Consider the following 17121-nt stretch of genomic DNA (forward strand, 5'->3'; position numbering starts at 1 on the left):
GCAATATGAGAGCATGAGATTGTGAGCCAACATCTTCCAGATATGCTCATTGTTACACAAGGATGAAAACTTCAGAAAAGTGTTAATATTGAGCTCTTCATTTGTCATTGATAGAAGTACATTTTATCTGCCCTGTAGTTGAAGAATATGTAGTTCCATATCTTAATATGCCATTTTTCAGAGATATTCTTGGAGCAAATGCTAGACAATGTATCTCTGTCACTGTAAATTCTTGTCTTTTAAATTAACAATATTCAAAGGGTTTATAAAAATTCAAGTAGTGATTAGATTCTGAGTCAGGAAATGGGCTGCTCTTGCTCTTTTCTGGATAACCTCAGCCAAATTTCACCCAGAATGAAGGATATAGGCTAAGGATGCTGAGTTATTGTGTAACAGACTATTTAATACCATCTTGATGAATGCCCTGTTTTGCAGTGGAATTGAAGACCATTGGTGGGAGTCTTCCCTGCCTCTTGGACTGTGGATCAAGATGCCATGGTGGCAGCTTTAGAAGACAACAGTCAGACCTTTCTCATTTTGTCTGCTGAGGGACAGGAACAGGGGGAGTGAGAATAGGCTGCAATTATTAGGTGCAGATGTTTACTCCCAGCACTGCTGACTAACTATAATTGTTGGTATCTACTCACTTCCTTCAAGGTAGAGAGGGTAAACACCTGCATTCTGTAATTTCTGTTGGTTCTCATTCCAGTGCTCTGTGGTGTTAGACCTGTAAATGGAAAGGAATGAGGCGGATTGGTTGCATTTTTAGAAAACTTTGAGAAACATTGTTCTCTAAAAGTGATCACTTTCAGATCAACATGTTTCACCTGGTAATGTGTAGAATGGTGATAAACACTGCAGCTACTCTGTAGAAAAAGTGAGTAGTGGTGTTTGTGACTTTTTTGAAAGTAAAAATGTCCTTTGAGTGTGTTGGCAGTCTGTTCAAACCTTCTGAGAATTAACAATGGCCTGTCTGGTTTGAGATCTTTGTGGGAACTTCATAGAACTTGTCTAGAATTTTCTTCTGCAAGAAGGATAAGAAGCTGTCTGTGGTCACTAGTCTTGAGAGTAATAGTTCATGTGTCTCCTGTTTCTGCTGGTGGGAAAAACTCTGTGGATACTCCTGCAGAGATTCTGTGGGACATCTATTTACCTCTTCCTCACTTCTTTCTTAAGCACTACTTGGTAAGAAGACTAAATAGCTACTTTCAGTAAAAGTAAGTTGGTGTAAACCTTCTAGAACTGCAGCAGGCTCTTAACAGTTTACTCCTGTAATTCTTCCTTGCAGTTCACAGCACTTGGAGCGTGGTTATATAAGTAAGAGGAGCAAGCTCTGTAGTGTTAAGGGTGAAACGACCAACTGACAAGAACATGAAATGAAGTTGCATCCAAATGGAACTGTTGTAAAAGTTAAAGTGTATACAGTGTAAATAATTACACCCCAAAGCATTTATTTCTATGCAAAGTAATATGGATTTCCAGCAGTAGATCTGTTGGATGTTCCTGAGTCTGGGAGTTTCAGTGTTGTTCTTTGACTGGAGTTGGTACAAGCCAGGGGACAAATGCCTGGTTCCACTGGGGACCACAAGTATTTTGTTGCTCACCTTTGTTATCCCACAATGCATTTCCTTTGGGAGACTGGTACTGGCAGTTCCAAAAAGGTCACATTTACTCAAGGAGCCCTGGTTTTCCGGCTTCCTCACTGTACAGCTGTAGTGTGTATCACCAGATCACACGGGGATTGAGGTTGGAAGCCACTTGGGAACATTGTCTTGTCCAGTCCCACTGCTTAAGCAGGGTCACCTGGAGCTGGTTGCTCAGGACTGTATCCAGATGGCTTTTGAATATCTCCAAGGATGGAGACTCCACAGCCTCTCTGGGCTGTGTGCCAGCGCTTGGTCACCCTCACAGTAAAGTTTTCCTGATGTTCAGGGGGAATCTCCTGTGTTTCAGTTTGTGCCCATTGTACCTGGTCCTGTCACGGGGCACCTGCAAAGAGGCTGATTCCCTCCCTCTTCAGTACACCCTCCCACTGGCTTTTGTGTGCACCGATTTGATCCCTGCAGGGTTTCTCTGGGCTGTCTTTCTCAGCCTTTCCTCATGTGAGAGGTGCTCCAGAGGGTGGTTAGAGGCCCTTCACTGGACTGTCTCCAGTATGTTCATGTCTCTCTTGTACTGGGGAGCCCAGAACTGGACACACTACTGCACATGTGTCCCTCCAGTGCTGCACAGAGCCCTTGACCTGCTGGCAACACTCCTCCAAATGCAGCCCACAATACCATTAATCTTCTTTGCCTCAGAGGGCCATTGGTTTATCTTCAATTTGATGTCTGTCAAGTGCTCTGGGATCTTTTCTGTCAAATCTGCTTTCCAGCCAGTTGGCCCCAGCAGCTCCTAACACATGGGGTTGTTCCTGCTCCCTAGGGACAGGATGTTGCACTTCCCTTTGAACTACATGACTAGAAGGAGGGTGATAATATTTTGCATGAAGTTATATGTTAAACAGAAAGTTCCTAGAACTGAGCTGTTCAGCTGTGACTGATGCCAGTAAGTTACTCCAACAGGTGCCTGTAGTGTCAGCTTCTGGGAGGGAGGCACTGAGAACTCTATTCAGGACTGTTACCAGCTTTACCTGCTTTTCAGGTGATAATGGCAATAGATTGCTGGCAGTGATTGTTTATTTGGTCTTGGGTTTAATTTTTAATATGATAGACAAACACTGTTAAAGGAAGGGACCTGAGAGTATCTGATCCTGCGCTGTGGCAGCACTGTGGAATAAAGGACCTTTTGAGTCCTTTGCAGATTTTTTTTTTTTTTTTTTTGGTGAAATGATTGCACTTTCATGTACACTGACATTTTAGTCCAATTTCCTCAAGATGTACTTGTGCTACGCTCTGAGTTCAGATGTTTGTGTTCAAGTTGCATCTTTGAATCATTAGCATTTGGGCAGCAGTGTGTGGAAGTTTTCCAACTAGCGGCCTCTTATAAACAGCTCTCTCTCCTGCCAATAACAGACTTGGTCTCTCTCCCATTCCCCAAGAAAGGTAATGTTCAGATAAGCGGGAGTACATTAACACATTTCCTCTATTTGGACACTGGCTTCTTACTATCTTGGTGAATCTGGGTGTAGGCACTACTGAAGTTAATGGGATTTTGCTTCTGAAAGCCTTTCCAGACCTGTGTGGGTTTTTTTAAAAGCACCAGCAGAAGCAGCAATCTGAGTTCTGCTAAATCTGCAACAATACGTGACACGAGCAAGGCAACTGTATTAAAAATGTGGAGTTCACTTTTAAAATATAACCGTTAAAAGAAATCTGGGAATGAAAACATGGAAAAACAGCAGGGCTCTGATTCTGTATTCATATTTGTGGAAGTCTATCACTCACAGAGTAGGGATCCAGAGAGTTGCATAAATTTTCCCTGTTGAGTCACAGTTCTCTAATAGTGTTTTCAGAGATGCTTTTGTACAGAATTTTGAAAAACGGCAAAGTGTTTGAGTAGTATAAAAAACGTATTTATTGATTAGTTGTTTGGGTTTTAAATCTTCATACAAGCCTGACTTAAGGAAAGGGGAGGAACAGAGATGAACCTGTGAGTTAAATAATCCAAGGGTAGATTTAGTCATTGCACATCTTACAAACCTTTGAGAATACAGGAAGACCTCTTCTGTTCAAATGCTACACAATTTTTCAGCAGTGGAGAGGAAATAATACATTTTTGCTCAGACATTACTGCAGTGACTTACTGCCAAATGGAATGGAATTATTTAAAGTGTTAGGAGTCTTTGCTTTGTTAGAAAACACTGCTGCAAACAAGCCAGCTGTGCTAGAGCTTTTTTAGAAGACACTGCTCTTCTAACTTGATATCCTAGAACTTGAGCAAACCTGTTCCCTTAAAACCTCACAGATGTTAATCTAAGTCATCAGCAGAATAGGAGGCTGGATTGAAAAGCAGAGTCCTTCATGCTTAATCCTAAAAGGTAATAAGTTTATAATACTTTTTCAGATATTTCTATATATTTATCCCACGGAGGTGTGTACTCCCTAAAATTACCTTTTATGGACCTTTCTTGTGCTTCCAGAGCAGCTTGTGGTGTGTCAATTGTCAAGTGGCAGCAAGCTCTATGTTCATGTTTGAATTCAGTGAGTTTGGAGCAAATAACATGACAGTCTTTCCTCCGTTTTTGTGGCATTTGGATTTAAAGTGAAAGAATGAAACAGTTCACTTTTATTTTTTTCCTGAACAGATCTGAGGTATCAGATGTGCTGCTTTATCTGTAACACACAGAGATGGTCACTGTGACCAGCCCAGAAGCAGCAGTGCTGGAACACCTCTGCAAAGGAGCACCCAGTGATTTGCCTGGTTTATACAGATCACACCTTTTTTAAAATACAGTGTGCAATTAAACTGCAGTTGAGATAAAAAGGTCATGTTGGCTTGGAGATACTTGATTAGCAAGGGGAAAAAAGGACATTGGGAGGTGTTGGTTTGAGTCTATGCTTTGTTTGAAAACAAAACCTCATTTCTTTGAAAGGAAGACTGGAAAGCTTTTACTTGGATTGCTGTCTGCAAATCTAAATGGTTGCCTTCATTATCAGCATTTGCAAAAATTGCTGGTTCAGGAAGGCTTTAGAAAATAATTTCCCTAAAGAGGCACCAATGTAGCAAATGCAAATTAAAAACAGAATTACTGACCTTTCAGTATTATACATAGCAGAATAAGCCAAAAGTGTGGAGAGATGTGACATTCCATCCGCCATTCCTCTGCTACTTTGAAGCTTTACTTTTGGGAGATGGGGAGCTAAGAATTTTTGGATATCTAACACCATATCTCAAGTTCTTGGTACACAGAGTTGAGTGGTCTAGTGGATCTGGTATCAGAGAAGTGGAAAAAGTAGTGATAGGATTATTTTTATCATAAAAATCTTTGTATTTAACCAAAACTCCAAAAGACAAGCAGGATGGAAGATGTGTGTTTGTGTGTCTTGTTTTGGTTTTGTTCACCATTCGCTCCCAAGGCAGTGAATGGCTTCTCTTTATTATGAGCTGTACTTTTGTTTATAATGCCCAGAGAAGTTGATATGTGATTTCGAAAATACATGTAAAAATATACTTGTAATGAAAAAAGTTCTGCTAATAATTGTATTTGAATACAAATGCAGTCAAATCTAGTTTTCCATATTTTTTCTCTATTCACTTAATGGTTCTTGGGTGGAAGGGGAAGGAGAGGTAGACTACAGCTGGTCATGATTTCCCTCTGTCAGTGTCATACCATTATTCTTGACTCTTTTACCACTTTAGCTCTTATTTTCAAGGCTACTTTGACATTTTTGGTAGACTGGTATCTGGGATTTTGGTAGATTGGTGTGTGGGATATTTTCTTTTTCCACAGTAACTCTGGGAATAGCAGCTTTTTTCTCTTCACTCTTCATCCTTTTTCTTTAGATGTAAAATGCTAACTCAGTTCCTGGTTTTGTATAAACTAAACCAAAGTGAACTTTAAACATTGCTTTTTAAAATTGGTTCAGTTAAAAAGTAGGATATTTTTTACAGTTGCACGATGAAACTTGACTGAATCACAAACTTTAAGCAATACTGACATCTGATTTTTTTTATACACTTACTTGCAATCCCTGATACTGCTTTGTCTATCACATTTTGAAGCATTTAGTTGGATCAAGCAGATGACTAAGTTTGCTAACTCTGTGTCAGACGTTATCTGTTATTGTACAGGTTGATTTGGGGTCTGGTGAAGCAGATCAGTGTTGCAGTACAGTTTAGGAGGTGCCAAGTAACATGTTAATATGGGATGAGAGTTTACCATCTATCATTTTTAGCACTGTGGAGGAAGAGTCCATGTCCATGATTACCTTCCTTTCCACCAGCAAAGGCTCTGGGGTTGGGTTCTGTGGATTTGCAGCTCTGAAAGGAAATAGCATTAAACTTTTTCATAAATTACAATTTTCATTACTATTTCTTTAAATCTTTGCTAGTTTCATAAACACGGTTTTAATGAAGTTTGAGAAACCTTGTGATAATAAATCAACAAGATGTGGCAGAACAATTACCTTCTATTATCGATATCCTTTTTTTTTTTTATTCTAAACAATAACATATTGTTTTATTTTTACAGATGACTATGGATGAGAAATATGTGAACAGCATTTGGGATCTTCTAAAAAATGCAATCCAAGAGATCCAGCGTAAGAACAATAGCGGTCTCAGTTTTGAGGAGCTGTATAGGAATGCATATACAATGGTGTTGCATAAACATGGTGAAAAACTCTACACTGGACTAAGAGAAGTGGTCACTGAGCATCTAATAAACAAGGTTTGTCGTTTTGTTAATTAAAATGGAAGTGTCTTACAGGATAGAATTCTGAGCAGTTATTTAAATGACAAAAAAATCTAACTTCTTTATGTTGCCTTGTGTTGCAATTGTGTAGCTTCTCTCCGAAAGGGTAGCCTCGAGCTAAAAGCCAGCTCAAATGACTTCATGTTCCAGGTGCTGTTTTTTGTAAGTTACTAATGGAGGAAAGACCACAGAAAGTGTTTGAAAGTGTATAACAGGAAACAACTTTTGTTGAAGAATAACTGTTGAGAGCTGGGAATCTTTTTTTTTTTTTTAAAGGTTTGTGGCCTTTTTGTTTGCATTTTGTGACTTTCTTAGGCCAGATTTTGGGTTAGTTTTGAGTCAGTTTTTTCATCCATGGAACAAAATAAATACCAGTTTGTTATGGGCTAATGAACTAATTCACAAGTTAATGAGAGAGTTGTGCTAGGATTATGCTATTTAAAGAGGCAGAAGGCGCTGTTCAAAAACATCAGCTCAGCAACAACAAAAGTCCTGAGTAATCTGCATCCTATCATTTCAGCCTTTGCAAAACCATGTAATTTAGCCAAAATGACATGCAGAAACTTCTTGTTTCTGAAGATGTATCATCTGAGAAAAGGACTCTTTAGGTCTTATGTTAAACCATGGAACTACCTCTCCTGTTTTTGAGAGAAAAGTTTAGAATTGATTAATAAGTATATAACTGAAAGAAGTTAAAACTCACTTTTTAGGAGTCCACGTAGTATTTAGGGGTAATAGGAATTCCAAGTCTGGAGAGATGCCTGCCTTGCTCCACACCTGCCTATCTTTGAAGAAAGACTCATGTCCACTCTGCTCCCAGATACTGGTTGCTTTTACAGCATCTGAAAAGGAAAGTCATACACCGTCATGTGTCTTGGATGATTACTTATGGCTGAATTTAAGAGAATGGATGGGAGGTTTATGTCTGAATAGTGCAGAATTCTTGGGAGTTTTTAGTGCATTCCAACTGGAGCTACTGCTGTGGATGAGAAATGTGTTATTTTCTTTCTAAAATCTTAGTTTCAAAGGTGTGGTCTGAACAAGTATAGCCTAAAACTCCTTTGAACGCGGGCTCTTTTACTGTTGCACAAGAGGATACATCCTGTATGAAGTGGCTGGATTATTTAAGGTTCTCTTCTATAACTGTAGCACATCTGTGACTCTCAAACTCTTCTGTTTTCATAATCTGTGCATGCATAATCTGTGCTATTCATGTAAAATGTGGCGAATGGCTGAGGCTTTTTGTGCCATGTATATGTCTATGTTTACAGTCTGTATGTAATAATATGACACTACATTTTTATTATTCCTAGACTTTAGTTTATTCTGGGTTAGTTTGAGGGAAGCTGCTCTTGTTACTAGGTATTCTGCAACTTCTTATCTTAGTTCCTAGCTATTTTGCATATTAAAAATTATCCATTTGCAAAATAAATTATTCTGAAGTGCTGATTGTGGAAAATTAAGAAAAGAGCAGAAGATCTTGAGTTTGTACTTTCACTGCACTGGCTGAGAGGACTGCACAAATAGCAGTGTAGAGTAGTGCCTTTCTGACACTTAATATAGTGACCTAGTACTGTGATCTTTAATGTGATTAAGCAAATTATAACCATGTGTATGGGTAACGTAAAAATAGATGACCAAATTTTTTTTAAATAAAAAGGCTAACTACTGAGCTTTGGTTGTTAATTGCTGTAAAGTTAAAAAGGCTAAATTATTCTGATGATGCCATCCGATAAATAATCCAAGAAAAAGACTAAAAAAAGAAAATGTGACTTCTGCCAAAATTTTCTTAACAATAAAGAAAACTTCTGTAGGCTCAAAACTACTCCTTGTCCCTTTTGAATATTTACTTAGGGATGTTATGTTGAGGTAGTTATAGATGGAAGTATGGAAAAAATACTGCACTGATTATTAAGAATAGGATCAGTTCTATAATGACATCTTGTGTTTGTGCCATTAGTACTTGTGGTAAGATAGATAAAAAAAAGTTTTGTTTATCCTCACACTTTGTCAGAGAAATTTTAGAAAAATCTTTTCTGTTCACTGTCTCTTTCCAAGGGCAGTTCTCTGTTAAATTTTAAGTAGCTAATTAACAATAAATCCTCTCATCACAAGCCTCTGTAAACTTGTATTCAGAGACTCAATGGTGAATGCCAGAATTTAGAAGAGGGGATTTTGCCAACTGAAATGTTGTTCATTACATTTCTTTTATAAAAATGAAAATGTGTAGAAGCGAGTGGATTTTTTACTGAAAGAGAGTAGGTTTAGGTTAGATATTAGGAAGAAATTCTTTACTGTGAGGCTGGTGAGACACTGGCATAGGTTGCCCAGAGAAACTGTGGATGCCCCATCCCTGGAAGTGTTCAAGGCCAGGTTAGATGAGGGTCTGAGCAACTTGGTCTAGTGAAAGGTGTCCCTGCCCATGGCATAGGGTTTGGAAGGAGATGATTTTTAAGGTCCTTCCAATCCAAGCCATTCTATGATTTTTATGCACACATCATAGTCCAGTGAAATCTAAACCCATGACATGCAACATGCCATAAACATTCTGTGAACTCTGTGTGTGTGTGACAAAGGAGTTCATTGATATGTTGGCCAAGCCAGCAGTGTACATCAGATTCAGAGATGTAAAGGACTGTCCTAAACTTAAATGGACTGAAACACACTGGTCTGGGGAGACACTAGAGCATTTCTAAAAAGAAAGAGGTACTTGGGATATCCTCATGTCCTGTGATATGTCTTGCTCTTACCAAACATCTCTGTTGCTGCCATGCCAGAATGCCTTACGACATGGTGTGCTTTGCTGATACAGCTGATAGAGTTTGGTAGGGACAGTACCTGGTATTTTAGAATAACAATACAGGCAAGCATGCAAAAAAGCATTTTGTTGGGAGGGCACAGAGCTGGTCATTGTGGCAGTGTCAAAAGCAGAAGGAATTGTGTGGGGTGCTGGTGCAGAAGGTGTCGGCTGAAGGAAGTGTTGTCTGCTCTGGGACTCAGAAAGTTATGTCTGGCATCCTTTGCAAGCTTTCAAATTTGCTATTGTGGTGCCACAGAAAGAAGGGGAGAGATAAGAGAGGCATCTCCTACAGGGAATTTGAAATTATTTCCATAACATCAGTGAAATAGGGAGGAATGACACGAGAAGTTGTGTAGGAGGCAAATTACCCATTGAGCATTAGGTGTACTGTAAGCCTGACTGACAATGTATGAAGTGTTATCTGCCTTTATATTTTCTTAATGGTGTTTTCAGATGATCTTTTGCAAGACTGCTATTATATGGAGGGCAAAAGAATGTGAGGGAATTGCCAGAGAGTAAGTAACAGTTCAGAAGCATCAGTATTCTTCAGTATTGGGTTTTTTTTTCTTTCAGCAGAATAGGATAGCAGCTGCAGGGATGAACAGACATTTCTGGTAAAGTCATAGTTAATCTGTGAACTTACTTGGCACTCCTAAGATTTTAGAATACTGTCTTTTAGACTAGTTGGATTTTTGCAGAAGGTAAAGGAACTCCATAATAAAAGTTTTGAGGGCTTGAGGCCTTAGTTCAGAAAGTGCTGTTCTCTACTGCTGCTCCCCATAGAAGATTCTGACTGTCCTTACAGTAGTGGAAATTACATAATTGAACTATTTGTGCTGCTGCATCAGGACAGGCACTGTGAGAGAGAAACTACTAGGCTATAAGTCTGCTTTGTGTACCCTTGATAAAGAGTTATTTAAAGGTATTGAAAGCTTCTGCCAACTATTCTTAAAGAGACTGGGGGGAGGGTTCTGTATTTCCTGAAGAGCTGTATCCAAATGCAGTTGAGCCTGAAGTTATACACTGGATTTCAGCCTTGCAACTATAAAATGACCTTACACAGATTATGAAGCTGCTAATATATTTTCAAGTCTTTATATGGACAGTCCTATTTAAACTGGCTTCCCTTGCCAATTTGCTGTATAGCTGCAAATATTGTCACAGAAATCACTGCAAGCTGAGCTAATTCAAAGTAACGTTCTGCTGATAAAAATCTTTTGAGATGGAGATTTTTCCAAGGCTTTGGAAGAGTAGCACTTGTTTCTCTGAAGGGCTTTCTTGTCTTGTAGAAAAGTGTGGATATCCAGGCTTTTTTACTTCAAATCATTTATTCTACCAAAGTGGTTTAACTCTGCATCTTTGCATGGCTAAGATGTTATGTGCATTATACTATTTTCCTGTAAAATTGTTGTATTCATGGCCTATACAAGGAATGTTTTGAGCACTTATTAACTAGGCAGCTGTTATAAGGGATAATTTGGGTGGCTTTTGTAGCAACTAAAAGAAAGGCTTCCCAAACCTCTCTGCAGCTTGAAATAAACCTTGGAGAGCGTCACTGAGAAGAGATCCTCTTAAAGTAGTTTTGTTGTACAGCACCCATTCCTGACCTTTAAAACACATTTCCAGAAAGCCACGTGACATTCTGTATGGAGCAGAGTTGTGGAGTGTTCAGGTGTCTGCTTGGAAGCAATTCATCACTGCTACCTGATGGCAAGAACCCCTTTTGCTCCCCCTTGGTGTGTGATTTGGCACTGGCTGGCCCAGTAGCATTACTGTGATGGATCTGAGTAATCACAAAGGCACACTGCCCCTGTGTTCTTTAAAAAAAACAGTGTCATAGAATTTATGTCCCTGGTTATCTGTGCTTATAATCTAATCATGCTTTGGTAAATTTTACCTGTGTGGGTGATCTGCCAAATAACATTTTCGTTGTTATTCCATACTGGCCAAAGAAGTGAAAGCAACCATGTCATGTGTGTTTCTCTTGTTCTGGGCGATTCTGCATACCCTTCACAAGTATGTCTGCTGAAGTTTTCAGTGCATATTTATATTTTGGCTATATAAACTACATAGATTGGATGTTAACAGAGCACACATTTGGGTGACCAAAGGGTAAATGATGATCATGATCAGAAAGAATGAGGCAGCTAAACAGTGCTTGTAACTGTATATTATGTTCTGAAAGAACAAGGAGAGGCCTTGCTCAGGTCTGTACAGTAGGTGTTTGAAGATTTCAGAAAGCTTTAAACAACCTGTAGATACACATATTGCCTAGATTCAGGAACAGGGTGAATGCTGCTGGGATAAACTTCCAGAGCTTCTTGAGAAGAGACCATTGTGTTTGGGCAACGTGCCATGCTCTGTCTCTGGTTTGCTCATCCAGGTTTATGGAGTGTGGCAGACAGAATTCCTCGTTCTGCTGGTTTAGCCCAATAACTTCATAAAACTTTACAGAATGAAGTCTCTCAGGTGGTTGCATGTGATGTTGGTGCAGCTTGTGGCTGCTTGCTGTGTGCATTTTATTTTCCTCTTGGAATTCTCTGTACTGAAATTTGCACTTACCCAAGCATAAGTGCAGATTTATAAATGTGAGAATACATTCTCTTGTGTTACAACAAGGGCAGAATATATTCTGAATGTTATGTCAGAAGTCAATTCACACATTTTGTTAACTCTGGAATAATTTTTTTACATTCCCATGGGTCTCTCCTTTACACGAGTTTAAGCACTGTAGTATTTGTCTACTGCATAAAATCAAAATATGAAACTGGATGCTCTTTTTTTTATTAGTAGTAGTGGCAAAGAGGCATAAAGTCTCAAGTTGAGACAGATGAATCAACGAGCAAATACATTTGTATAAACAAAGATGACTTTTTTTTCCTCATTGTTGGAGAGTATGGACTATCAGTGTAAGAATCTGGTGTTTACCAAGTGATGGTTGTTTGCTGTAATTTTATGCTATCTCAGCTTGTCTCTCTAAATGTCATCATGGCTAATTTTCCACCTGAACTTGCTCCTGTTTGTAATATTGACTGCTACTACCCAGTATTCTGAAATTACTTGTGATAGTAAAGTTAGCATTACTTGAAACACTATAACATAGAGATAAAACGTTTGAAGAGTTGTTAAAAAAATACTTTCATATTTGAGATTTCAGGAATTACTTTGAAATTTAATACCCATGTATATTTTGTTGCTCTTGTTTTTAGTCTGATTTTTCTTACATGTGTGAAGTCATATTTTTCCACAGAAAAGTGGAAGTACAAGGTAGGGATGGTCAGGACCCAGGAAAAGCAAGAAGTTGTCTGCAGTATTCAAGTTCATAGAGGAGCAAGGAATTTTGTGCTGAAGCTAAGTTTGTTAAGATTTAAATGCTGCAGGAGAAACTGACTTGACTTTATGGCAATGTATTATTTTTTTTGCTTCAGGTGCGAGAAGATGTGTTAAACTCCTTGAATAACAACTTTCTACAAACACTAAACCAAGCGTGGAATGATCATCAAACAGCAATGGTGATGATTAGAGACATTCTGATGTATATGGTGGGTATTCTGCTATTTCACACATTTAGCTGTGCAGTACAGTTGTCTTTTGACAAATCCAAACAAATAGAAGGGAGAGATAAAAAGCAAGGCTTGCTTACCACTCTTTTTCCTAAGACTGTTCTCTGTCCCTTGTTTTAAATTTCCTATGCAATGCTCTTGTATGCACAGGTGTTTGACAAAATGTAATTGGTTTCTTCTTTTAGGTTATCTCATTATCACTTGAAAAACTAATCTGAAAAATGGTTGAACTTTGCAGTTCTTAAAAGCTAAGCTGGTCAGACCCATTCTGGCAGGTTACAGATGTGACATGGATGTTGTAGTTCCCGTAGCAGTGTTTTCTTGCAGTGGAAAGCATGATGGTGTAAAGTCTCCTCAGACTTCCTATGTAGCTGTTCTTTAGGCTTAAGGATTTGGAGAGGATAACTTTGCTTCAGTACAGTGTGTGTCTTTGAAAGTTAAATTCTAACTGAACCCTTTCCTGTTCATACAGAGCTTGGGTACAAGACTGTGGTGTACATAGATGAGAGTGGGATCTCTGGTTGCAGGCTTGCAATTTCTTACCTATAGTCAACAGAAAAGGCTTTTTTTTTTTTTTTTTTTTGGAGAGAAGGCCTGACATTTTTCTCTCTGGATTGTGTTACACTTTAGCTAGTTGGTATGTATTTAAATTCCCATAATGGTGGGCATGCTCTAGGATGCAGGAGAATATTTTTACTTGGCTTCTGACTGAAAGCTTTGATTTGACAAAGAAGAGAAAAACTTGTTGAGATGCTATGGGGTTTTGTATAAAATAATTTTTTGCCAAAATATCATACTAAAGATAGTACTTTATGCACTATTAAACATGAAGGACAGAGAGTGATGGCAATTTTTTGGTCAAAAATGGTAATTAATTGGAATTGTGTTCTATCTACTGAAAAACTGGAGTTAAGATCTCATCTTGTAGCTGTTAAAGATCTCACCCTATGACACTGACCATGTTTGTATTAGCTGTGAAGTCCCCTTTGATTGATAAGCTGCTAAAAGTTAAAGAATTTGGAGTAATTAATAACATGATTATTTTTTTAATGGATTTACTGCCCTTCATGTTTGGGGTTGGTTTGTTTTATTTCAATTGGGAAAAGACCAAAATCTGGAGGGCTGGATAAAATGCCTTCAGGTGACACTGAACGATTTGTGTATTTTTATCTCGCCAAAAGGAAGATGGAGAGATTATTTTCAAGGTGTATTGTCTTTGCTGTGAGAAACCCTGGAATCTCTAATCTGTTTGTGAAGGACAAATACAAATCAATTGCTGCAAGATGCAGCTAGGCAAATTCGAGAATAGTTAAGGATTAGATTAATCTACCAAAGCTAGTGGTGCATTTTCAGAACTGTTAGAAGATGGAACCCGGAGCTTTCTAGGGGAGTAGCTGTTGTGTTTTAGCCAAACATTGTATATCATTTCAGTACAGAAGGTGCTGGATACTCCAAGGTAATGGGTAATGCAATGTTATCTCCTACTCTTAAAATCAATAAATTTTTGATCCTTCAAACAGTGGCAGAGAAAATCGGCTTATCAGCTTTTCCTGTTTCAGTGTGCTGACCAGTATATTAAGGACCAAAGGGTTCTCTCTTTGAGGAAGGGATACATACTGCAGTTACCACTTATGGGGAAAAGGAGAACTGTTTACCAAGTTTACTAGTTTACCAGGTATTTTTTGCACTCAGAGAGCAGTGCCTTGACTTTGGTTTAAAGCTTGTGAGTGCTGTTCAAACATCCAGACAACCTTTTCTTTTCCACCAAAATTTCGGGGGATGGAATTCTGCAGCATTCCTATGAGTGCAAATTGAACTTCATGGGTTATCTTTTAGATTCAGAACAGAATAAAAAAATAATTTGCATACCTTGGATTATATAGCCTTCCATTTGCTGCTTGACAGTTCCTAATTATTTCAAGTGGGTGTTCAGTTGAGCCCTCTGCTTGACTTATTATTTGCCTTCCATTGACTTTTTTTATCTTGTACCAAAGTAAGACCCAAAGAAACAGAAAAAACACATCTAAAATAAAATATATTTGTAGTATAATAGTAAAAATGCAACAAAATTTTCTTCCAAAATGATTATATAGACTTTTCAAACTTTAGGAGCGCTGATGTCTGTTTGTTAAACCTCTGTAACGTATCATGGGGTTATAATAGAACCATCTAATGCAAGGAGCTGATGCAGTGGGCAGAGTCCCTTCTTTTCTTTGACTTGGAGGGGCATAAGACAAATTGTCAATAGAAAATACGTGCTTTGATTACAAATTAAAGTATAAACTATAGTTTAAAATAGGATTATTTTCAAAGATTTGCAGTTTCATCTTTGTCACAGGGATGTCATCTTGAGTCAAACACAATTCTCTTTATTCAAAAGAGACTTAAGAGCAGGAAACTTCCAGTCTTGAGTATGTGTTCATTCCAAAAGTTTGGAATTTTGGAAGATAGTTTTGTGGCTGCTAGTGCCACAAAATCATACAGCGACAGAACAACTGTGAAAGACGAGACCTGACTGCTCTTCAAAGAAACAATTTTCAAGAATTTTATAAAATAAAGAATTATTTGTTCTTTTATCATGTTGAGTCTGAGTGACATGTAGGATTATAGTGATATGCTTATGTCAGAAGTTGTTTATAGTTTTTATTCAAGCAGAGCTACTATAACTGACATGAAAAATATTTTAGCTAAGAAAACCAGGCATTGTTAATTGATGTGCTTGTGTTCTACCAGGAGAAGTATATGCAATTATCATATATTTGTAAGTAAAGCATAACCCAACCCTTCTCTTATTTTGTAGGCCATCTCAATTACCCATCAGTTTCAGGAAATGTATCTATTGCCCAACAGACCATGTGACATCAGTGAAAGTAAAACATTTAACATCCTCTTGAATTCTGGTCTTACTCCCTTAAATTCTTACTTCAGCCTAGTGATTGTACACCTTAAACTAAACTCTGTCTGTTTTAATGCCACATTTGTTTTCCAGCTTTGTTTCACCCATTGGCTGTCATATGATTTAAGTCAAAACAAACACCTCTCCAACCCATCCTAATCTCTTTCCTCTATTTAACTTTGCTACTTTTGAAATAAAAATAAATTCAAATAGATCTTTCTTGTAGAAAGGCGTGACTTTTGCACATTGGGGTTTCTGCATTATGATGCTTAATGACTAGAATACTTGCTGTTAGAGGTTTATGGTAGGATTTCATTCTACATGCAGAACCTCTTCCACAAGCACTAAATTACCTTGTCTGTTGTGATACTCTCTGATGAAAGTCTGTTGGTTTCAGGTCTGTTGCAGGTGTAGTGTGAGGTTTTGTAACCTTTTGCATAGTAAAGATCAGTCGTGACTTTTTTGAGACATTCCAGTTTCCATGACTGAATTTCAAGTTTCCACAATTCCAGTGAATGCTGTAGGATACAGCACTAGCTCTCTTCCTTTTGCTTTGCATGTTTAGGCTACAGTAATCAGTGCCAGAGTAGATGTAATACTCTCCATAACTTCATTGGCACTGTCTGCAGCGAGCAGCGAGGCACCCAAGCAGTGAAGTCATGTTCTGAGTAGCATCTTTGCTAAGTCAGGTCATGGACTTGCTGAAGTAGTGAAGTGATGCACAAAGATGGTGTCTTTTTTTTTTTCTTTTTTAGGCCAGCACTGACAGATTAGATACATGAGTATCTAACTCAGGGCATGTGACTCTCACTGTCCATACCTTACACACAAGGTAAAAGGGAGAAAGTGTTGTTTTTATGTCCAGAACTAGGATCAAAGACACTTACTATATATACATACTCAAGGGTGTCTGAAGGTTGCACCATCCAGGTAGTGCATCTGTGCAGAGATGGGCAAAATGTGCATGGTGATATTTTACAGTAGGTAACTTTAGTTCAGATCAGAATTATTCTGCAGTATAAGCGGGACTGTAATTTATGAATAATTGCTGTCTGAAACTCCACCCTTGTCTTCTGAAAGTTACTCTTACCTTTAATAACCCGCTGCTTCTCCCTGTGGGATGTGATTGCTGTGCAGTAGTGTGTAGCCTCATCAGTCAAACCTGTTCCCCACTGGGGCTTTCTCTCTACAATTACTTTTTTTGGACTGGGAGAGCTTCCCGTAAACAGTAGAAGTGATCTGTTACCAAGGGTGAGCAAATCAGCAGTATCAGAAATGTTAGTGTTGCTGCTCTGATTTGGGTGTTGTAGAGTGGTCTGGCTTACTCCAGAGGCGTGCTGGTACACTGAGAGGAGTTTCTAGTGCAGTTACTATTTTGTGATGGCTCTGTTTAGCACTGCCACAACAGAAGCTATGCAGATGAGTCATGGCTTTAATCCTTTTAGATACCCTGCTGCCTGTGCTTTAGAGGCCTGAATATTTTTTGAGAATGATAAATATATTCTTT

At 38.4% G+C, this 17121-nt stretch overlaps 1 protein-coding gene across 1 annotated transcript in view; it reads left to right on the forward strand.

Annotated features, from left to right (window-relative positions):
* CUL3 (cullin 3) overlaps positions 1 to 17121 on the forward strand; it is a 53979-nt gene that overhangs the window by 12349 nt on the left and 24509 nt on the right. The window contains exons 2-3 of the mRNA XM_050308054.1: positions 6134 to 6331; positions 12584 to 12697. Coding sequence (XP_050164011.1) covers positions 6134 to 6331; positions 12584 to 12697 — 312 coding nt within the window. The remainder of the gene's footprint in view (positions 1 to 6133; positions 6332 to 12583; positions 12698 to 17121) is intronic.

The sequence above is a fragment of the Myiozetetes cayanensis genome, unplaced genomic scaffold, assembly GCF_022539395.1.
Source record: "Myiozetetes cayanensis isolate MyiCay16 unplaced genomic scaffold, myiCay2020 scf13, whole genome shotgun sequence".
Lineage (NCBI taxonomy): Eukaryota > Metazoa > Chordata > Aves > Passeriformes > Tyrannidae > Myiozetetes > Myiozetetes cayanensis.